Raw genomic sequence first — 24684 nt, 5'->3', positions numbered from 1 at the left:
AGTTTTTCTCTGAATCTACAAGATTGTCTTGAATGATTCTTGGTATGAAAGTAAAAGCAACATTTTATGGTTACCGTAAATTTACAATAAAGATAAAAACATATTTATCCTACTTGGTCAGTGGAAAGGAATTGATATCTTTCAATTCATGTCAAATGTCATGATCTTTTTCTTTCTTTTTTTTTTTTTTTTTGTCCTGTCCAGCTTCTCAGGCAAATCATATAGTTGATGTAAATGCCCATATCGGCTGTTCAGATTTACTTTACAAAAGAGAAGTGTAAGATACTTCTCGTGTTGTCTTATTTGAATGTGACTTTATTAAATGTATTTATATTATCATTTGGTGCAGCCGGGCCGGAGCAGGAGGGGATAGAAAGAGAAAAAAAGGAAGACAGAGGGGGAAATTGTGGGGATAAGAGGGGGATTAGACAGAAAGACAAAAACAACAACAGCAAATACAACAATAACAACAACAACAATAGAACAACACCAGCACATACATAATATGTACAAATATGATCGTAAAAGTCATAGCAAATAAGCAGTTAGTGAAATAAATAATATAGTAATGACAATGAGCATTTTTACACTAACACTGGAGCAATATAAATACCAATAGAAAAAGCGCTATTGATCATGAACAAAACCAATAGATTACCTCTATTATCAACAATAAAGTTGTTCAAATGCAACAATATGTATACATAATGATAGCTAGAAATATCATTGAAAAAAAAATAAAGAAAGAAAGAAAAAAGAAAAAAAAGAAAAGAAAAAAGAAAAAAAAGAAAAAAGAAGAAGGAATACCGAAAGATGAAAGGGAAGAGAGAGGCAACCTATTAATCTTGTAGATTGTTATAGTAACAATGGTTTAAGCTCTGTCAATATGCCTTGTGTTACCCAGTTTACCCTAGGGCAACAGCATTGATATATGTTTGATGAAATATGATTATGTGCATGAGTGTATGTATGTATATATGTACTTGTATACGAACACAATGTGTATATGAATGTTTGTACAGTAAATGTCTATGTACAGTATATGTATGTTTGTTTGTACAGTGAATGTATATGTACAGTATGGGTATGTTCGTACCTTGAATGCGCGTGGATGGACGGACTTGGAGTATGTGGGTATGTAATGTATTTGTGTATGTATGTGGGAGTGTAGGTACCAATGTATGGACGTTTGTATGTATGAGTAACGGTGTGTGTTGTGGTAGTATATGTGTGTTTGTATGTACAATATATTTGATCCCTAGTGTGCGTGGGAGCCAGAGTGCGGACCCAGCCGCCCAGAGAGACCAACCCAAACTGCAAGTGTGGCGCCCAGGGAACCAGGGACCACCCGCCCCACGCAGCCAGGCCGACCAGCGGCGGGAACCCCAGAGTCCGGCCCATCGCGCCGCCCGGAAGAGCCGGCAGCAGGCCGCAAACAGACGCGCCTGGCAGAGGACAGGGCACGAGAGAAGCAGCGGACGGCCAGACCCCAAGCCAGCGAGAGAGAACCCCCCACATGGGCAGAAAGTTGGGACGTACAGCCCGGGGGAACCCAGAGACTCCCCGCAGCCGGACGGGAAGACCGCCCCTGCCCCACCAGCACCCGGGACCCCCCGACCCCACCCCCACCCCCAGGGAGCACGGCGCGGCCCACACCAGGCCACCCCACCCGAGCCAGCCACCACAGGACCATGATCATGATCTTTAATGACCGTTATTATTAGTAGCATGTATTTTGTATTTTTCCTGTCAAATCCTTTTATTTTTTTATTCCACTTTCTGTCTGCCTTCACTCCTCGTGTCTGAGCGCTGGCACCTTCACCTGTACCTGGTTGGAAATCAGGACATACCTGTCTCTGGTTTTCCAATCATGATGCGTCTTATGTCCATTTGTTTTCCTTGCTTTGCGCTTCATATGCAAATCTGCCCTTTGTGCATTTCCTAGGTGCACATCTTCATAGTTTTTGTTACTCTAATAAAGATGTCTCCTTACTGTATTGGCCTGAAGTTTCTACATCCCGAGGTCCAGACAAACACCAGAAAGTAACAGTAATATTTTTGTTATATGAAATTATTCAGGAAGATATAAAATCAACCTTCACCAATGCTTGTGGTGTGTTTTGCTAACTCTTTCAGTTAACACTTCTGGTTACATGGATGTACAACAAATTTGTATAATAAATGCGTGACAGAAAATAATTACCACCAATGGAGGTGCTAAAGATTTTCTAATGGTATAAAAATCATAGCTAGAACATCATTACAACAAATACATAACCTACTAAAGACACATTTGAAATGTTTTATGTTCACTTTGGGGATTTACATTAGGATTGAACAAAAGCATTGCTGACCAACTTTAGGTGTTTTTTAGTTGTACACATGCAGCCGACCGTGGACATTTTTTTTATGGCACCAACAAAGACTTCCTGTAGAAATCATTATTTAGAGAGCAATAATATGAACCTTTGTTATATGGCTCATTTTTCGTTTTTCTGTCTGTTCTGGAAGTCTCTCTGTCTTTCGGCCTCTTTTAGGAACGGCCTGGCTCAGATGGCAGAGCGGCCGTGCCAGTTTCTTCCATCTTAGTCACAGCCGTTGTGTCCTTGGCAAACATACTTCACCCACCTTGCTCCCAGTGCCACTCACACTGGTGTATGAAAGTGAATGCATGTTTAGTGGTGGTCGGAGGGGTCGTCGTAAGTGCAAATTGGCAGCCATGTTTCCGTAAATCTGCCCCAGGACAGCTGTGGCTACAAATGTAGCTTACCACCGTCAACATGTGAATGTGGAGTGAATGAATGTCAAGAAAAGCTCTATATAAATCTAATCCATTATAATTATTATTGTTGTATGATTGTTTTATAACATTAATTATCCATCCATCTTCTTCCGCTTATCCGAGGTCGGGTCGAGGGAACAACAGCCTAAGCAGGGAAACCCAGACTTCCCTTTCCCCAGCCACTTCGTCTAGCTCTTCCCGGGGGATCCCGAGGCGTTCCCAGGCCAGCCGAGAGACATAGTCTTCCCAACGTGTCCTGGGTCTTCCCCGTGGCCTCCTACCGGTTGGGCGTGCCCTAAACACCTCCCTAGGGAGGCGTTCGGGTGGCATCCTGACCAGATGCCCGAACCACCTCATCTGGCTCCTCTCGATGTGGAGGAGCAGCGGCTTTACTTTGAGTTCCTCCCGGATGGCAGAGCTTCTCACCTTATCTCTAATGGATAGGGTGGATGAAACTCATTTAGGCCGCTTGTACCCGTGATCTTATCCTTTCGGTCATGACCCAAAGCTCATGACCATAGGTGAGGATGGGAACGTAGATCGACCGGTAAATTGAGAGCTTTGCCTTCCGGCTCAGCTCCTTCTTCACCACAACGGATCGGTACAACGTCCGCATTACTGAAGACGCCGCACCGATCCGCCTGTCGATCTCACGATCCACTCTTCCCTCACTCGTGAACAAAACTCCTAGGTACTTGAACTCCTCCACTTGGGGCAGGGTCTCCTCCCCAACCCGGGGATGGCATTCCACCCTTTTCCGGGCGAGAACCATGAACTCGGACTTGGAGGTGCTGATTCTCATTCCGGTCGCTTCACACTCGGCTGCAAACCGATCCAGTGAGAGCTGAAGATCCCGGTCAGATGAAGCCATTTAGGACCACATCATCTGCAAAAAGCAGGGCCCTAATCCCGCGGTCACCAAACCGGAACCCATCAACGCCTTGACTGCGCCTAGAAATTCTGTCCATAAAAGTTATGAACAGAATCGGTGACAAAGGACAGCCTTGGCGGAGTCCAACCCTCACTGGAAATGTGTTCGACTTACTGCCGGTAATGCGGACCAAGCTCTGGCACTGATCGTACAGGGAGCAAACCGCCACAATAAGACAGTCCGATACTCCATACTCTCTGAGCACTCCCCACAGGACTTCCCGAGGGACACGGTCGAATGCCTTCTCCAAGTCCACAAAGCACATGTAGACTGGTTGGGCAAACTCCCATGCACCCTCAAGAACCCTGCCGAGAGTATAGAGCTGGTCCACAGTTCCACGACCAGGACGAAAACCACACTGTTCCTCCTGAATCCGAGGTTCGACTATCCGGCGTAGCCTCCTCTCCAGTACACCTGAATAAACCTTACCGGGAAGGCTGAGGAGTGTGATCCCACGATAGTTGGAACACACCCTCCAGTCCCCCTTCTTAAAGAGAGGAACCACCACCCCAGTCTGTCAATCCAGAGGTACCGACCCCGATGTCTACGCGATGCTGCAGGGTCTTGTCAACCAAGACAGCCCCACAGCATCCAGAGCCTTAAGGAACTCCGGGCGGGTCTCGTCCACCCCCGGGGCCTTGCCACCGAGGAGCTTTTTAACTATCTTAGCGACCTCAGCCCTAGGAATAGGAGAGTCCACCACAGATTCTCCAGGCACTGCTTCCTCATAGGAAGACGTGTTGGTGGGATTGAGGAGGTCTTCGAAGTATTCCTTCCATCTATCCACAACATCCGCAGTTGAGGTCAGCAGAACACCATCCGCACCATACACGGTGTTGATAGTGCACTGCTTCCCCTTCCTGAGGCGGCGGACGGTGGTCCAGAATCGCTTCGAAGCCGTCCGGAAGTCGTTTTCCATGGCTTCCCCGAACTCCTCCCATCTCCGAGTTTTTGCCTCAGCGACCGCTGAAGCCGCACACCGCTTGGCCTGTCGGTACCTGTCCACTGCCTCCGGAGTCCTATGAGCCAAAAGGACCCGATAGGACTCCTTCTTCAGCTTGACGGCATCCCTCACCGCTGGTGTCCACCAAGGGGTTTCAGGATTGCCGCCCCGACAGGCACAAACTACCTTGCGGCCACAGCTCCGATCAGCCGCCTCGACAATAGAGGTGCGGAATATGGTCCACTCGGACTCAATGTCCAGCACCTCCCTCGTCACATGTTGAGAGTTCTTCCGGAGGTGGGAATTGAAACTTTCTCTGGCAGGAGACTCTGCCAGACGTTCCCAGCAGACCCTCACAATGCGTTTGGGCCTGCCAGGTCGGTCCGGCATCCTCCCCCACTATCGCAGCCAACTCACCACCAGGTGGTGATCGGTAGAAAGCTCTGCCCCTCTCTTCACCCGAGTGTCCAAAACATAAGGCCGCAAATCCGATGACAAAACTACAAAGTCGATCATGGAACTGCGGCCTAGGGTGTCCTGGTGCCAAGTGCACATATGGACACCCTTATGTTTGAACATGGTGTTTGTAATGGACAAATTGTGACGAGCACAAAAGTCCAATAACAAAACACCACTCGGGTTCAGATCCGGGCGGCCATTCTTCCCAATCACGCCTCTCCAGGTTTCACTGTCGTTGCCAACATGAGCGTTGAAGTCCCCCAGTAGGACAAGGGAGTCATCCGGGGGAACACTTTCCAGTACTCCCTCGAGTGTACCCAAAAAGGGTGGGTACTCTGAACTGCTGTTTGGTGCGTAAGCGGAGGGAGGCTACCCTTTCGTCCACTGGGTTGAACTCCAACGTGCAGGCTTTAAGACAGGGGGCAACCAAAATTGCCACCCCAGCCCGTCGCCTCTCACTGTCGGCAACGCCAGAGTGGAAGAGGGTCCAGTCCCTCTCGAGAGAAGTGGTTCCAGAGCCCTTGCTGTGCGTCGAAGTGAGTCCGACTATATCCAGCCGGAACTTCTCCACTTTGCGCACTAGCTCAGGCTCTTTCCCCCCCAGTGAGGTGACGTTCCACGTCCCAAGAGCTAGCTTCTGTAGCCGAGGATCGGACCGCCAAGTGCCCTGCCTTCGGCTGCCGCCCAGCTCACATTGCACCCGACCTCTATGGCCCCTGCTATGGGTGGTGAGCCCATTGGAGGGGTGACCCATGTTGCCTCTTCGGGCTGTGCCCGGCCGGGCCCCATGGGAACAGGCCCGGCCACCAGGCGCTTGCCATTGTGCCCCACCTCCGGGCCTGGCTCCAGAGGGGGGCCCCGGTGACCCGCGTCCGGGCGAGGGAAATCTGGGTCCATGTTTTGTCTTCTTCATAGAGGTCTTCAAGCTGCTCTTTGTCTGATCCCTCACCTAGAACCTGTTTGCCTTAGGAGACCTTACCCCGGACCACATAGCTCCTAGGATCATTGGGACACGCAAACTCCTCTACCACGATAAGGTGGCACCTCAGAGAGGAGTAACATTAATTATTCCACACATAATTTATTTTCGCAGTGAATGTAAACATAACTTAACAAACAAGTGAAACCCTTCAATCCCACGGTTAATTACAGAGAAGACGGCTTGAATGAAGTGGATGTTACATAGAGCTGTGGAATACTCACAGGTAGTTGGCTAAATTGTGCTCTTGCAAAGTGTGAGTCTCAAAGCCGTGAGGCGTCGTGTCAAAGTAGTCATTTCCGATCCCGCAAATGAAACATTTTGTCTGAGGAAGATAAAAAAGATGTTGAAAGTCGATGAAAAAAAGTAAAATGTCATGAATATGCCACAGTCTTCCTTTGTCTGTTTGAAATCTTCACTCACCTCCATGTCCTCTTTGACTTGTTCCTGCTGGTCTCTCAGCTCTCCAAAAGCATCAATGATCAGACCTGCAAGCACCAACATATTGAAGACTTAAGTGTATCAATTTCACTCTTCCTGCACATCTTATTTGACCTCCTTGATATACAGTAATGTCATGTAATGTAAGAACTGTGTGCAAATCTGCAGTGGTTTACTGACATTTCAACTCACGTTTGCTGAACCAGTAGACAGTTAGGACTTTAGTCAACCTTCTCATTCAATAGCATGAGCAAGCATGTTCAAACCTTGGACCTGTACTGTAAACAGTCTTCATGATGGCACTCACCCTGAATGATGGCCAGGAGGATGACGATGACAAAGAAAAAGAAGGTGATGTCAAAAAGGATGCGGTACAGCTCGTAAGGGTCACCAGCTGGGTCTTCAATCTCATCTCCAATGCCTCCCCCTGCTCTCACGCCAACGTACATGTGGAATAGGTAGCACTGCGGATGAACCGTCAAAGTTACAGCACAACCAGTACAGTAGGAGACATTTTTGGAGGTCTCTGTCTTGCTCTTACAGTCATCATGTCGTCACACTTCATGTCTGGCTCGTCATCATCTGCACTCTTGTTGTAGAACTTCCTGAAGAAGTTAAAGGCCACCACAGTGTAGAGATAGACCACCACGGCCAGCAGGCCCACTGTTAGCACCAGCTGTAGACACACACACAGGCGGAATAATCCCATTGTCATAAGCTTGCGTTTACAGTGCAAACACACAAAGATATGATTAAGTTGTTCTTTACCTTTAGCAAAAGTTTGATTGTCTCTGTAAGGCTAAATGTTCGAAAAAATAGTGTGGAGTTTTGGACCGAAAGATGACTATGAGTATTGGTATTTGTTTCTATTAGCATGGCTTGGCTTTGGCGGATGTCTGTGCCTTATTGATTACCATGCTAGTGTTTGTTGACATACATCATTGGGACTTGCAGTTTATTTATGGAGGCAAGCATAGTCTTATCATTAAAGTGAGTCACGAAACATATTCAAATGTATGGATTCCCGAATATAAAAATTCCATCACAGTTTTGTAGCAGATATATTCTAAATATTTAGCTCACTTTTCTCAACATTTATACAAACCCCGTTTCCATTTCAGTTGGGAAATTGTGTTAGATGTAAATATAAACGGAATACAATGATTTGCAAATCATTTTCAACCCATATTCAGTTGAATATGCTATAAAGACAACATATTTAAATATGTATTTTATAAATATGTATAATTTTTAATTTTTTGGCAAATAATTATTAACTTTAAGATTTCATGCCAACAACACGTGACAAAGAAGTTGGGAAAGGTGGCAATAATTACTGATAAAGTTGAGGAATGCTAATCGAACACTTATTTGGAACATCCCACAGGTGTACAGGCTAATTGGGAACAAGTGGGTGCCATGATTGGGTATAAAAACAGCTTCCCAAAAAACGCTCAGTCTTTCACAAGAAAAGATGGGGCGAGGTACACCCCTTTGTCCACAACTGCGTGAGCAAATAGTCAAACAGTTTAAGAACAATGTTTCTCAAAGTGCAATTGCAAGAAATTTAGGGATTTCAACATCTACGGTCCATAATATCATCAAAAGGTTCTGAGAATCTGGAGAAATCACTCCATGTAAGCGGCATGGCCAGAAACCAACATTGAATGAACGTGACCTTCGATCCCTCAGATGGCACTGTATCAAAAACCGTCAACAATCTCTAAAGGATGTCACCACATGGGCTCAGGAACACTTCAGAAAACCACTGTCACTAAATACAGTTTGTCGCTACATCTGTAAGTGCAAGTTAAAGCTCTACTATGCACAGCGAATGCCATTTATCAACAACATCCAGAAACGCTGCCGGCTTCTCTGGGCCTGAGATCATCTAAGATTGACTGATGCAAAGTGGAAAAGTGTTCTGTGGTCTGGCGAGTCCACATTTCAAATTGTTTTTGTAAATATTCGACATCGTATCATCCGGACCAAAGGGGAAGCGAACCATCCAGACTGTCATCGACGCAAAGTTCAAAAGCCAGCATCTGTGATGGTATGAGGGTGCATTAGTGCCCAAAGCATGGGTAACTTACACATCTGTGAAAGCACCATTAATGCTGAAAGGTACATACAGGTTTTGGAACAACATATGCTGCCATCTAAGTGCTGTCTTTTTCATGTACGCCCCTGCTTATTTCAGCAAGACAATGCCAAGCTACATTCAGCACGTGTCACAACACGTGGGTACTTTCCTTGCCCGCCTGCAGTCCAGACTTGTCTCCCATCAAAAATGTGTGGAGCATTATGAAGCGTAAAATATGACAGCAGAGACCCCGGACTGTTGAACGACTGAAGCTCTACATAAAATAAGAATGGGAAAGAATTCCACTTTCAAAGCTTCAACAATTAGTTTGGTCAGTTCCCCAACATTTATTGAGTGTTATTAAAAGAAAAGGTGATGTAACACAGTGGTGAACATGCCCTTTCCCAACTACTTTGGCACATGTTGCAGCCATGACATTCTAAGTTAATTGTTATTTGCAAAAAAAAAATTAAGTTTATGAGTTTGAACATCAAATATCTTGTCTTTGTAGTGCATTCAATTGAATATGGGTTGAAAATGATTTGCAAATCATTGTATTCTGTTTATATTTACATCTAACACAATTCCCTAACTCATATGGAAACAGGATTTGTAAATGTGTAATATAAATGTTGAATCTGAATAAAAATGTTAAATCTAAATGTGTCACAGAGTTTAAAACTAAATATTTAGTAAATATGGAAATATTCCACTGTTCCTGCATTCATAGACACGCCCATATATCTGACTGCCGTGGCTTTATTTAGATTCAATATTCATCAGATCTAGATATAACATGTATATTTAAAATGTAACATTTATATACAATACAAATGTAGATTTAATATTATATTAAACATCCATCCATCCACTTTCTACCGCTTATTCCCTTTTTGGGGTCGCTTGGGTCGCTGGCGCCTATCTCAGCTACAATCGGGCGGAAGGCGGGGTACACCCTGGACAAGTCGCCATTTTATCGCAGGGCCAACACAGATAGACAGACAACATTCACACTCACATTCACACACTAGGGCCAATTTAATGTTGCCAATCAACCTATCCCCAGGTGCATGTCTTTGGAAGTGGGAGGGAGCCGGAGGGAACCCACGCATTCGCGGGGAGAACATGCAAACTCCACACAGAAAGATCCCGAGCCTGGGTTTGAACCAAGGACTGCAGGACCTCCGTATTGTGAGGCAGACAGACTAACCCCTCTGCCACCGTGAAGCCCCATTATATTAAACATTTCATACCTAATTTGTATTTAATATTTATGTTTAGATTCAACATTCAACATTTAGATGTACAATTTAAATTCCACTTCAAATGTGAAGACAATTACCTCAATGTGAGAAAAGTGAGCTAAATATTCAAGAATGTCGATCCAGCCATCCATTTTCAACCGCTTATTCCCCTTCAGCTACAATCAGGTGGAAGGCGGGTATACACCCTGGACAAGTCGCCACCTCATCAGAGGGCCAACACAGATAGGCAGACAACATTCACGCACTAGGGCCAATTTAGTGTTGCCAATCAACCTATCCCCAGGTGCATGTCTTTGGAGGCGGGAGTAAGCCGGAGTACCCGGAGGGGACTCACGCAGTCACAGGGAGAACATGCAAACTCAACACAAAAAGATCCCGAGCGCAGGAGCGAACCCAGGACCTTCGTATTGTGAGGCAGATGCACTAACCCCTGTTCCACTGTGCTGCCTTATTTAAGAATGTATCAGCCAAAAAACATCAAACAATGAGAAAATATGTAAAAAAAAAAGATTTTGGAAAATCTTTAATTTATGTGAATTTGGCAGTCCTCACCTGTTTGCCATTGTGAGTGACAGAGGACAGGATGGTGCGAAGCGTTTTGAATCCCATGGCGATATCCAACAGATGAGCAGCAAAGAAGAAGTTGTTGTAGTGGCCCAGAATGGACATGGTGGTGTACCATACAAGGTACAGGAATGACTGTTATGGAAGGACATGTTTAAGGCAAATAAATAATTTGATGTAGTCTTCATTTATCCATTTACACTTACATTATCAGTGAAGACCACACCTAATTTCCAAATATGATACATTGTATCAATTGAGCTCAACCTGTGACGGACAAAAGAAGAACCATTCATGCTTTTGTCTTCAATGTGGTTTAAACTGGGGCTTCCCTATCCATGTCATGTCTCACCAAGACACCAACGATGCCTCCTTGGTGACAGCTTCTTCTGTCGGATTAAAATCAAGTGCACTTTTGTCCAAACCCAGCAACTCTGCTATCCTCTCAGCGCCATACAGATCGCCATACTTCTTGATTACCTTTAAGGAGACACAACAGGAACAAAAAAATAAGTGTCATTAATTGTCAAAAGAGATGTTCATGCATTCATTCACTGTGCTGCTGGTCCTCAATTGGATCTTACAGGGGAGCTGGAGTCTAACATCATGCAGGCACAGGAAGGACATGCAAACTTAATTCTGAGATGCTTCGGCTCAGATTCGAACTCTCGGTCCCCTGCATGTGTGGTTGACATGCAAACCACTACAACACTAAGTGGCCCTAAAGTAAATCAACAGGAGCAAAATGTTTTGAGGGTCTGTCCTGTCTCATTCAAATAAGCCACGGTTGAGTTCATCCCCTCTACTGGTCTAGCAGTCAGACGTGATGTGCTGGCCCTTTAAGGGCAGAGCGAGCAGTGAGTGGCAGACCAAAGAACAACATTAAATGATGATTACTATCTCATACTAAAACACACGCACATGGACGTCAGATTCTCTCTCCATCGTCTATCACTGCAACGATTGCCTCCTCGAAATGTGTGCGTAACTGTGCCATTTTGCACCAACCAGTGTCTGCAAACTCGTTTCAGGTTTGAAACAAAACATTGCAGGTGTTAAATTGTGATATTTGCATCTCTCTTCTTCCAGTACGTCAAGCCCCTGGCAGAATAAACACTCTAGTCCAGTGATTCTCAAACTAGTTTAGTTGTGTGCCGAATAGTCACTTTAGTGATTATTGTTTAATTTTCCTGTATTGAAACAGGGTTACTGTTCAAACTATATGTAATTTTACATTGGGGCGATATAGCTCGGTTGGTAGAACGGACGTGCCAGCAACTTCAGGGTTGCAGGTTTGATCCCTGTTTCCGCCATCCTATTCACTGTTATTGTGTCCTTGGGCAAGACACTTTACCCACTTGCTCCGAGTGCTACCCACACTGGTTCAAAAATGTAACTTACATATTGGGTTTCACAATGTAAAGAGCTTTGAGTCACTTGAGAAAAGTGCTATATGAATATAATTCACTTCACATTGGCCAAATCTATTAAATATACTTGTTAAATAAAATGCCTGCCTTGTTTTTAATGAATACCTCAGACTATTATGCTACTGTATTTTAATGTTGGTCATTATGGTGGTACGTGGAGAGCCAAGTGTTTTCTGAGGTGGTACTTGGTGACAAAAGTTTTGAGAACCACTGCTGTAGTCTATGTAAAAGGGTGTAAGGGTGTGTGTGTGTGTGTGTGTGTGAGAGTGTGTGTGTGTGTGAGAGTGTGTGTGGGTGTGTGGGTGTGTGTGTGTGTGTGTGTGAGAACCACTGCTGTAGTCTATGTAAAAGGGTGTAAGGGTGTGTGTGTGTGTGTGTGTGTGAGAGTGTGTGTGTGTGTGAGAGTGTGTGTGGGTGTGTGGGTGTGTGGGTGTGTGTGTGTGTGTGTGTGTGTGTGTGTGTGTGTGTGTGTGTGTGTGTGTGTGTGTGTGTGTGTGTGTGTGTGTGTGTGTGTGTGGAGGGTTTGGGGACACATGATTAAGACCCTCGGTCACTTCAATGGCTGATCATCAACCTGGTCGTTGTGGTCCGGAGGTGGATGCTTGTTCTACTTTGTTGGGCTGCATCATGGATACAATTATACTGTGTCTGCTATTTGTTTTATTCAGTAGTGACCGAGTCAACAAACATGTCCATTGTAATTCAAATAGGAAATATTTTGTATACTTACTTTTCGTTTGACAAACTTATCCCAGTAGTTGTTTGGGAAAGACCTGAAAAAAAGACACCAGGGCAACAGGAATTACATCTCATAACTGATAAAGCAACGATATGAATAGGCGAGGCGGGCGTACGGCGTGTTGATGACCAGCCTGTCCCACTGTCCCTTGATGTCATCATCCGACGGCTGCTCTGTGATGTAGAGGCCAGCAAACTCCAACTTCCTGGCTATCTCCTTCTCACGCTTGAACACCACCAGTGGAACCTTACACAAACACACACACACAATAGTGAAATAATGATATATGTTTATTGAATTAATGACACGGATCATCACACATTTATGTTGTTAATACAATTTGAATCCACCATGAAACATTAAAGTAGGTATTTAAGATGTAATGTCTTTTTCGAATTTAATTTAACTAAAACATTGACGTAATTATTTTACAATGTATTAATTTATCATTCAATGATTTCACCCTGTCCCATTTGAACTGTCAAACTAAAGTACCACAAAACTTCACTTTTAAAATCATTGTGCACAAGACCTCAGCAATAGAGATGTGCGGTTGGTAAAAAAATCAAGTCTTTTGAACGGCTCTTGAGGTGAACAATGAGAACCGCTTTGCAGCTGCAATCCGTTAGTTTGGGAGCCATTTTATGTTATGGACATACAGATACATCGTCAGCAACTGCCCACGTTGCATGTGAGTGCCACATTTTTTTTTTTCAAATAATCATTAACTTTAGAATTTGATGCCAGCAACACATGATGAAGAAGTTGGGAAAGGTGGCAATAAATACTGATAAAGTTGAGGAATGCTCATCAAACACTTATTTGGAACATCCCACAGGTGTGCAGGCTAATTGGGAACAGGTGGGTGCCATGATTGGGTATAAAAAAAACTTCCCAAAAAATGGTCAGTCTTTCACAAGAAAGGATGGAGCGGGGTACACCCATGTGTCCACAACTGCGTGAGCAAATAGTCAAACGTTTCTCAAAGTGCAATTGCAAGAAATTTAGGGATTTCAACATCTACGGTCCATAATATCATCAAAAGGTTCTGAGAATCTGGAGAAATCACTCCACATAAGCGGCATGGCCAGAAACAACTACTGAATGAACGTGACCTTCGATCCCTTAGACGGCACTGTATCAAAAACCGACATCAATCTCTAAAGGATATCACCACATGGGCTCAGGAACACTTCAGAAAACCACTGTCACAGAATACAGTTTGTCGCTACATCTGTAAGTGCAAGTATAAGCGTAAGCCATTTATCAACAACATCCAGACACGCCCACGGCTTCTCTGGGCCCAAGATTATCTAAGATGGACTATGCAAAGTGGAAAAGTGTTCTGTGGTTTGAAGAGTCCACATTTCAAATAGTTTTTGGAAGTATTCGACATCGTGTCATCCGGACCAAGTGGAAGCAAACCAGACTGTTATCGACGCAAAGTTCAAAAGCCAGCATCTGTGATGGTATGGGGGTGCACTAGTGCCCAAGGCATGGGTAACTTACACATCTGTGAAGGCACCATTAATGCTGAAAGGTCCATACAGGTTTCGGAACAACATATGCTGCCATCTAAGCGCCGTATTTTTCATGGATGCCCCTGCTTATTACAGCAAGACAATGCCAAGCCACATTTAGCACGTGTCACAACAGCGTGGCTTCGTAAAAAAAGAGTGCGGGTACTTTCCTGTCCCGCCTGCAGTCCAGACCTGTCTCCCATCGAAAATGTGTGGTGCGTTATGAAGCGTGAAATACGACAGCAGAGACCCCGGACTGTTGAACGACTGAAGCTCTACATAAAACAAGAATGGAAAATAATTCCACTTCCAGAGCTTCAACAATTAGTTTCCTCAGTTCCCAAACGTTTATTGACTGTTGTTAAAAGAAAAGGTGATGTAACACAGTGGTGAACATGCCCTTTCCCAACTACTTTGGCACGTGTTGCAGCCATGAATTTCTAAGTGAATTATTATTTGCAGAAAAAAAAAAAGTTTACTAGTTTGAACATCAAATATTTTGTCTTTATAGTGCATTCAATTGAATATGGGTTGAAAGGGATTTGCAAATCATTGTATTCCGTTTATATTTACATCCAACACAATTTCCCAACTCATATGGAAACGGGGTTTGTGTAAATAAAGTATCGTAGCCACCCAAAACGAGCTGATTATAGCAAGTTGGAATGCAAAAAAATAAAACAATGTTTTGTCTTCTTCTCTGTCATAATGATTGTGAAAGATAGGCAACATTACAAAAAAGTGCAGTTCCCTTTTAACTTGTGACAATTGTGAAAATAACTTAATTTTACACTTGCATGGCTGTAAATGTGAAATGCTACAAAAATTATTACAGGTACTAGGGCTGCGAATCTTTGGGTGTCCCACGATTGGATTTAATATCGATTCTTGGGGTCGCGATTCGATATTGACACTGTTGTTGATAATATTCATTTTTGTTTCACTACTTTTGGTTTGTTCTGTGTCGTGTTTGTGTCTCCTCAATTGCTCTGTTTATTGAGTGTTGCTGGGTCAGGTTTGGTTTTGGAATTGGATTGCATTGTTATGGTATTGCTGAGTATTGTTTTGTTGGATTGATAAAAAAAATAATAATAGAAATAAAAACTTGTATTTTTTTAAAAATGAGAATCGATTCTGAATCGCACAACATGAGAATCGCGATTCAAATACGAATCGAGTTTTTCCCACACCCCTAAAAGGTACAGTTAAATAAGGTTTTATAATGACAACATATTTTCCCTGGAATAAATTGTATTCGCAAGGTGTCCATGTTAAGCCTATTGATTTTGTAGATATAATGTATTCATGTTAGTTTATATACAAACTGTATATATACACATACTGTAAGTGTACCTTCAGGCAGTAGTAACCCACTACACACAAAAAAGATATAATAGTGTGTAGGATTGCTAGACATCGAAGAGTTGGCGCCATGTAACCCGTGCTCTCTTGCAGGATAAAATATTCAAGAGAGCCTTCCTCTTCTTCCTCCTCCTGCCCAGTTCTCCCTCGACCATTCCAAGGGTCGTCATCATCCGTGTTATCGCCAGTCACCTGATATCATTAAATATTTACAGTCAAATTATTGCAATATGATAGTATTATTGTAGTGATGTATTTAACTCACTTTGTAGAAGAGAAGAATGAAGTTGATGGCAAACGCAACAAAGAGTGCCAAAAATCGCAGGTTGTAGAAGTTTCTGGCCAGGTAGTTCTGTAAAATAACATTAAAGATATGTTTATTGAAGATTCATCTGCCATTGCTGGTACGCGTTAAATAAATCTGACCAGCATCTTGGTCTGGTAGATTTCCAAGCCAGCAAAGAAGCTGGCTGTAAAGGCCTCTGGTGGGTCTTTCTTCAGGCCCACTCTCTTTTTAGGGGCTTTTTTCTCCTCCATTAAGACCTCAGGAGGGGCTTCATCTTTGCCGTTGTCGTGGTCCTTCTTCTCACCGTCTTCAGAGCTGCATGTTGGATGAAATACAGTAAGATGAGTAAGCGCAAGGACATGAATTAGAGAACACAGATCTACAATCAAATGATATAAACGCTCACTCTGCTTTTTCTGAATCTGATTTGTAGTCTCCATTTGAACCCCTCTTCTTTGCAGCCATCTATGACAATAATAACAATTACACATCCAAGTATTCAAGCAAGTTAACTAATTATTGCACCCACTAACCCATCATCATCAAATATATTTACCCTCAAAAACATCATGTGCAGTAAGTATTTTCTTTTGTAAGGTGTCCATATCAAATCAATTCAATCCTTTAAGTAAGTAGTAAACTATGTCTCTTTATGTCTTGTCTTTAGTCTGTCCATGTCTACATGATAGCATTATTTTCCATGTCAAAACATGAAATTGTAATGATCTACAGCAGTGGTTCTCAACCTTTTTTCAGTGATGTACCCCCTGTGAACATTTTTTAATTCAAGTACCCCCTAATCAGAGCAAAGCATTTTTGGTTGAAAAAAAGAGATAGAGAAGTAAAATACAGCACTATGTCATCAATTTATGATTTATTAAATTGTATAACAGTGCAAAATATAACTCATTTGTAGTGGGCGTTCTTGATCTATTTGGAAAAAAAAGATATAAAAATAACTAAAAACTTGTTGAAAAATAAACAAGTGATTCAATTATAAAGATTTCTACACATAGAAGTAATTATCAACTTAAAGTGTCCTTTTTGGGGATTGTAATAGAAATCCATCTGGATTCATGAACTTCATTCTAAACATTTCTTCACAAAAAAATAAATATTTAACATCGATATTTATGGAACATGTCCACAAAAAATCTAGCCGGCAACACTGAATATTGCATTGTTGCATTTCTTTTCACAATGTATGAACTTGAATTAATATTTTGTTAAAGTATTAGTCAATAAATATATTTATAAAGGATTTTGGAATTGTTGCTATTCTTAGAATATTTTTAAAAAATCTCACGTACCCCTTGGCATACCTTCAAGTACCCCCAGGGTACGCGTACCCCCATTTGAGAACCACTAATCTACAGTATGTAGTTTTATTAATGCTGTCAAATGTTTTTTTTTTTTTTATGAAATCAGAATTAATCACACTTTAAATAGAATTATTCATGATAAATCCCAGTTTATTATTTGCCTGAAATAAAATAAACTTAAAATGTTGTAAAAAAAATACAACATTCGGACACAAATGGATTTTTTTTGTCTGAATATCATCCAGGAACATTTTTTAAATGTTTTACTTGAATGCACTTTATTTATTTGTTTAAAACATGGTGACTGTTTTATCTCAAGTACAGTCAGGCTGTATTTAGGAGTGAAATTTGCAAGCAAGTACACAAGCTGCAGTATCCTCACTCATTTTTTCACCGAATATATATTGACCCGATTACTGACCGTATAACAACCCGCAGCTCCATTTGGGTAACCATCCCCAGCTAAGGTAAAGGAGCTTCCATCCATCCATCCCTCTTTATGCAGTCAATAAATATCTGTGTGTATACGTGATTATTGCAATGAACTTTTGGGGATGAATCACATGAATTTAATATTTCTAAATGATAAAATGATAAGTGGGTTGTACTTGTATAGCGCTTTTCTACCTTCAAGGTACTCAAAGCGCTTTGACACTATTTCCACATTTACCCATTCACACACACATTCACACACTGATAGAGGGAGCAGCCATGCAAGGCGCTAACCAGCACCCATCAGGAGCAAGGGTGAAGTGTCTTGCTCAGGACACAACGGACGTGACGAGGTTGGTACTAGGTGGGGATTGAACCAGGGACCCTCAGGTTGCGCACGGCCACTCTTCCACTGCGCTGCGCCATTTTTGACATCCCTAATCCATCCATCCATCCATTTCCTACCGCTTATTCCCTTTGGGGTCGCGGGGGGCGCTGGTGCCTATCTCAGCTATAATGGGGCGGAAGGCGCCGTACACCCTGGACAAGTCGCCACCTCATCAGAGGGCCAACACAGATAGACAGACAACATTCACACTCACATTCACACACTACGGCCAATTTAGTGTTACCAATCAAGCTATCCCCAGGTGCATGTCTTTGGAAATGGGAGGAAGCCGGAGTACCCGGAGGGAACCCACGCATTCACGGGGAGAACATGCAAACTCCACACAGAAAAATCCCGAGCCCGGGATTGAACCCTGACTACTCAGGACCTTCGTATTGTGAGGCAGACGCACTAACCCCTCTGCCACCATGAATCCATTATGTATTCTAGTCGATCTTAATAATTTTTTACTTACAAAAGTGTGTAATAATAAACAAGTCACCTAATTGTGCCACCCCCCCCATCCCTCCCGACTAACCACCAAATGCAGCAGAGGGAAGTGTTTTCTTTCTTTCCAACATGTACAGTATATAATTGTATTAAGTATTCATTAATTTCTTTAAAAATACATTCTATAATTTAAAATGTGAGTAATTTGATGTTTTTTGTCCCCAATTATTGAGCCACAATAATCTCCATGAAGACAACAGTAGCAACTAACCTCAGCCTTCTTCTGCCTGACAGCACTGGCTATGGATGGAGCATCACCCACCACCACCTCAGACACATCCCCCAATCCGGGCTCCGCCCCATGCTTTCCGTCCTTCTTAGGCTGAATGTTGAGCAACTCTGCCATCAGGTCCGCCTCCACCACTTCCCCCGGAGCCCTGTGACCCATCTCAGTCAATGCCGACGCTTCACTGGCCTCCATCTTCTCCGTCTCTAGCACATCTCCATGGATGCCAAACTGGGTGGGATCTGGCATGTTCCCCAAAATGTCCGTCACCTTCATATTCTTAGCCCCTTCGACGAGGCCGCCCCCGAACATGGTGGTCCATAAAATATGGAAGAATCCCCAAATCAAGCTGTAAACAAAGTGGAAGAGGCCGGTGATGATTACCCAGAAAAAAGCAAAGAAGCTGTGCACCGTCTCTTTCACACTCATCTTCCGGAATTTTCTGTACTGCCGTCTCATGCTCTTGAGAGTGAGTAGTTGCTGGAAGTGGCAGAGGTTTTTTCTCATGGAGTTGCAAGCGATGGTAAAGGCTGACGAAGACTCCAACATAACACTCTCTTCCTCCTCCCGATTCTCCCCCACACTCTTATTGTCGTCATCGTCATCTTCCTCCTGACGCTCCATCGGGTCCGGCTCCGAAATCTGAGAAGCGAGCTGCATCTCAAAGATGGTATCCTCGCAGAAGTTCACAAAGAGTTCCATCTTTTCACTCTCTCCGCCTTCATTGACCACATCAAAGATGAACTGTCGCTTGGACTCCTTCACCTGAGGCTTCTCCCACTGGGTTCGACTTGACTCGCTGATGTCAAAGTAGACTCGTTCGATACGCTTGGCTCCACCCATGATTTCAATACGACCCAAATAGGGTTCAAAGTAGCTGAGGACACTCTCGGCCAGGTCAAGGAAGGTGGAGAGGCGACCATCATGTGGCATGTGCTCTGAAAGATTGGTTAGCAGGACCGCCACATTGAAGCCAATGTCCTTAGCGGGTTCGTGGAACCTCTCTACGAACTGCACGTAGTTGAACATGTCATTCTCATCCGCCTCAGCACAAGATAGAAGAAACTCAATCTCAGACTGGGAATACTGCTTCTGGTTCTCCATGGACTTCTGAAAATCCTTCTTTGAGATGAGACCTTTGCTCTCAGGATCACAGACTTTGAAGCTGTCTGAGGTGGTCAGATCTTTCAACTTGAGGAACATGTCAAAAAACTTGAGGATCATCTCCACATTGCTAGATGACTCCACCAAGGTGTCCACCATTTGTTTTCCAATAGTTCCATTGACAACATTTCCTGGGAAGAAATTGGAAAAGGAAATCTGTTTTGTTACACCGAGCAAACAAATGTGTTTTTTTTAAATAGGGATGGGTATGGTTTACATCAGGCTTATTCAACTGAACAGTTCTTGGGGCCATATTTCCAGAAAGCTAAGGACTAGGGAGCTTAACTTCCTCCTTCACCATTATTCTTATTTTGAGAACCAACATCCTCTGTAGTGGAAATGTGTTTTCAGTCTTTCTTTGGTCAAGAGTCACACATTTCAGGAACAAATAGCCCTGTTATGCAAAATGCAAAAGTCTACTGCAGTGGACACTGGCCTTAGGAAGTTAAAATGTCAATGTGATGATCTGCTAATGTGTTTACACTAGTCCATGTTTTTTATACAACAGACGCGCTTTAGTGTTTTTAGATATTTGCTGCAAAAATGTTTTGAACTGAACTCAGGGGCCCGACTGGAGCCATTAGTGTTACATTTGAATTGATACAAGAACCAAATCCGCACTTATAAAACCATGCTAACATAAGGAAAACCTAAAAATTGTGTTTATGACCAACACCTTTTTAGTTTTAAGACATTTTCTGACCGGCAAATTCAAAACGATAAAAATGTAAATAGTTTAATAATACAAATATCATGACAACTAAGTAATACATTCAATGATTTTAATCCAATCGGAAACAAATTGTCATTGTTATCGCAGCAAAACAGAACAAGGAGAACGTGCTTAAGAAAAACTGGCTTGTGTTGTAAGGTTGATGGTCAAAATTCTGGGGTTTGCGAATGCACCTTGCTGTACATGACCATGATTGGTGCATAATGAGGATGTGCTGTGTTGCTGAGAAATGTGTGTGTGGTGTTGGAACTGAGAAGTGCTGTTGGCGTGATAAGGTGGGCAATAACGTTTAAAAGGAGCATCAGACTCTGTGATACATTGATAGCTCCTTTTAAAGTCTGGTTACTAGTCCCTACGTCAACACTGCTGCTATCATGGAACCGTGTTCCCGTACCCATCCCTAGGTTTGACACAAACTTTGTTGCAAATGCATCCCTCTATGAAGGACTTAAAGGACTCGAAGAATAAAATAAATAACTGTTACCTTCCAGAAGAGAAAGCATCATGACAATCATGTCTTTCTGCAGGTCCAGCAGCTCTTTTAATAATTCTATCTGACTGGAGTCCTGTTAGAGGATAAAAACAGAATAACAACACTACACAAACCTTCCTCCTTTAACCAACTCCCCAAAGGGTGGCTTCCATCTATCAGCACATTGGTTAATGTTATTTTTCACTCTAAAGGCAGATGGCCTTGTCAGTTAGACTCATTTGGGCTCTTTATCAAGTGTGGACTTAGCACACTATCAATAAGACTCACACTTTTATACTTTCCACTCTGCCTCCCTGTGACCTCAACTGTCAGAAGAGGAACTTTCTGGTCAGCAGAATATTTTTTTTTTTGCTGGCTTGATTTAATTTGGCATTAAACCATATTTTACAAATTATTACAGCAAATATATAGACTTGAGTGTGCTGGACTAGTCTTTAATTATCCATGACCCAGTATGCTGACATGCTAGCAGAGTAGACTTTTTAAAAAAAGCTTTTATAATTGTAAAGGACAATGTTTTATCAACTGATTGTAATAATGTAAATTTGTTTTAACTATTAAACGAACCAAACATATGACTTATTCTATCTTTGTGAAAACATTGGATACAGTGTGTTGTCAAGCTTATGAGATTTGATGCAACTGTAAGCCACTATTGTTCTTTTTTTTTTTATAAATGCCTAATGATAATGTCAATGAGGATTTTTAATTACTGCTAGGCTGAAATTATAACTAATATTGATACTGTTGTTGATAATATTTACTTTTTCACTACTTTTGGTTTGTTCTGTGTCATGTTTGTGTCTCCTCTCAATTACTCTGTTTATTGCAGTTCTGAGTGTTGCTGGATCGGGTTTGGTTTCGGAATTGGATTGCATTGTAATGGTATTGCTGTGTATTGGTTTGTTGGATTGATAAAAAAAAGAAAAAAGAAAAAGAGAATCGATTCTGAATCTCACAATCGTTTTTTTCCCACACCCCTAATATATATATATATATATATATATATATATATATATATATATATATACATATATATATATATATATATATATATATATATATATATATATATATATGTATATATATATATATATATATATATATGTGTAGGTGTGGGAAAAATCACAAGACTACTTCATCTCTACAGAACTGTTTCATGAGGGGTTCCCTCAATCATCAAAAATCTCCTGATGATTGAGGGAACCCCTCATGAAACAGTTCTGTAGAGATGAAGTAGTCTTGTGATTTTTCCCACACCTACATATTGCGCTCTACCACGGTATCGAGCACTATTCTCTGGATAATCCAATCAAAACATATATATATATATATATATATATATATATATATATATATATATATATATATATATATATATATATATGTATATATATATATATATTGGTACAGTGTGCGCGTTTGTGTATATATATATGCACACACATGCATACATGAATATATACATATACACACAGTATATTTGTATACAGTATATGTTTTTATACAAATATACAAGATATATTTTTACATATGTATTATTAATTTTTATATGTGCTATACGTGCATATGCATGCGCGCACACATGCATGCGCGCACACACACACACACACACACACACACACACGCACACGCACACGCACACGCACGCGCACACTTACATCCATCCATCCATCCATTTTCTACTGCTTGTCCCATTCAGGGTGGCGAGGGGCTGCTGGGGCCTATCTCAGCTGCACATGGGCAGAAGGCGGTGTACACCCTGTACAAGTCGCCACCTCATCGCAGGGCCAACACAGATAGACAGACAACATTCACACACTGTGGCCAATTTAGTGTTGCCAATCAACCTATCCATATTATCAGTATATTAAAACATATTTATTGTGTGTCCATCCACTAGAAGTTCCTCATATATGGAGCCAGAACACTGCCACTAAGGTTTGGTGTCCAAACAAATAATGTACATTGTAGAAAAAATTTTATTGGCACCGAAACAAGTTTTGGTAACAAACAAATACAAACATTGAAAAAATACAATATTTGGGTGAATGGTATGAGTGCCAGTATTCATATTTTGTACACTTGTATTATTTTCAAAAGGTTTTAATGATCGATTCTCTTTTTTGTGATTTTGTTTCTTTATTTTTTGGTTTTGCTTCGTTTTTTGTGGTATGAAAATAATGTCAGCGTTTTCGCGCGAGCGCCTGTGGAAGAAAAAAGGAGGGCTGATGGCGTCTAAATCAAGAGTAAAAGTTACAAAAGTATATGATATATTTGTGTTAACCTAGTCTCACTTTGAGGATGTAGTGTAAGTAGTACAGAAATGGATTATGTATTTTTAAACCATCCATGTTTGTCTTGATATAGCCGTGATATTTGGAAAAATTCTGTATGGAACAATACTTTGTTATATTTCCACGAGGAGAGTAAAGAGCAACTTTAAAATGCAAGTGTAGCTGTATTTATTCCTTTTAAAACATTTAACAGTCGACATGTAAAGCTCGGTGTGACATGAATAACCAATTTCTGTTAAAATACAAGACTTCGACTATAGTAATTTTGAGCAACTTCCGGCGGATCTTCCTCTTGTTCCTCTGTGAGGGAGGCGATCATATCCAGGTTATGGAGACTCCCGGAACTTTTTCAGCATTTGGAAATAAAACCTTGCATCTGATTTGTCTTTTTCTTTCTATGTTTACACCTAAATAGGTGGACTTGTGTCTTATTGTATTGTATTGTAGTCAAGTATAATTTTGACTTGTATAAACAATGTGCTGAAACTATCGCTATTGTGGTTAATTTCCTGCCTTGAATACAAATAACACAAAATACGGTGGGAAATTCAGATATCCTAAATGATATTCCATTTTAAATTTACATATACATTTGAAAGTACAACTTACAACATATTTTTAACATTTAAACATCAACTGTTATAATGTAGAGCTGAGGGATTATTTAACATTAATTTTAAAAATAGGCCAGACTTTTAGAGGAGACATTTCTATTAACAATTACATTAAAACCTCTTTTAAAACCATATCCGAGCAGTACTTTGTAATGTTGCTGTATATAATTCAACAAGGAAGACAAAGATGATCTCTGCCTGTGTGGGAAAATGCAAATTTCAGCAAAAATGGCTGACATGCTAATTTTTCAAAACCCGGTTGAAGCTTGGCGATCGTGTACCCAGAGAGTTATGTGTATGTTGTAAAATAATGTGAGGATGAGATTTATTAATTGGGTCTAGGGGGGTCCCTTCATGAGGACCGGCTCTGACTTGTGCCACCACTAGCTTTCATGTCTCAAAAACCTCTGAAAAGGTCGCTAGTTGCTTTTGAGAAATACAAGTTGCTAAGAGGAGTTGAAATGTTACCAGATTTTGCAGTAAGTTGGCAACACAATGTGTCTAAAAATATCGAGAACAAAAAAAATATTCCATATTGTGTTTAACAAATATTTTTCCCCCAAAAAGGGTTTTTAAAAAGAGATTTTAATTGGGTTAATGCACTATAATGCTATCAACAGCTTTCCATCTAAAAATAGACAAGACAAGTGCTAATAAATATAGTTTTTTCATGCTCTAGTATTTGGCAAATTGTTTGTTCCAATAAAGTAATGTTGGCTGG

General features: G+C 41.7%; 1 protein-coding gene across 4 annotated transcripts in view; it reads right to left on the bottom strand.

Moving 5' to 3' along the window:
* Window positions 1-24684, bottom strand: part of LOC133549610 (ryanodine receptor 3-like) — a 373912-nt gene that overhangs the window by 5909 nt on the left and 343319 nt on the right. For all 4 annotated transcript variants that reach the window (XM_061895194.1, XM_061895196.1, XM_061895195.1 and 1 more), the window contains 15 exons: window positions 21044-21125; window positions 18648-19957; window positions 16191-16249; window positions 15925-16099; window positions 15764-15850; window positions 15490-15690; window positions 12732-12862; window positions 12608-12650; window positions 10800-10927; window positions 10654-10714; window positions 10436-10582; window positions 7077-7211; window positions 6843-6999; window positions 6518-6582; window positions 6319-6419 (listed from right to left, as the gene is read on the bottom strand). In XM_061895194.1, coding sequence (XP_061751178.1) covers window positions 6319-6419; window positions 6518-6582; window positions 6843-6999; window positions 7077-7211; window positions 10436-10582; window positions 10654-10714; window positions 10800-10927; window positions 12608-12650; window positions 12732-12862; window positions 15490-15690; window positions 15764-15850; window positions 15925-16099; window positions 16191-16249; window positions 18648-19957; window positions 21044-21125 — 2882 coding nt within the window. The remainder of the gene's footprint in view (window positions 1-6318; window positions 6420-6517; window positions 6583-6842; window positions 7000-7076; window positions 7212-10435; window positions 10583-10653; window positions 10715-10799; window positions 10928-12607; window positions 12651-12731; window positions 12863-15489; window positions 15691-15763; window positions 15851-15924; window positions 16100-16190; window positions 16250-18647; window positions 19958-21043; window positions 21126-24684) is intronic.

This window comes from Nerophis ophidion, linkage group LG03 (genome assembly GCF_033978795.1).
Source record: "Nerophis ophidion isolate RoL-2023_Sa linkage group LG03, RoL_Noph_v1.0, whole genome shotgun sequence".
Lineage (NCBI taxonomy): Eukaryota > Metazoa > Chordata > Actinopteri > Syngnathiformes > Syngnathidae > Nerophis > Nerophis ophidion.
Note: the sequence above shows the minus strand (reverse complement) of the source record. Positions and strands in the feature narration are given on the sequence as shown.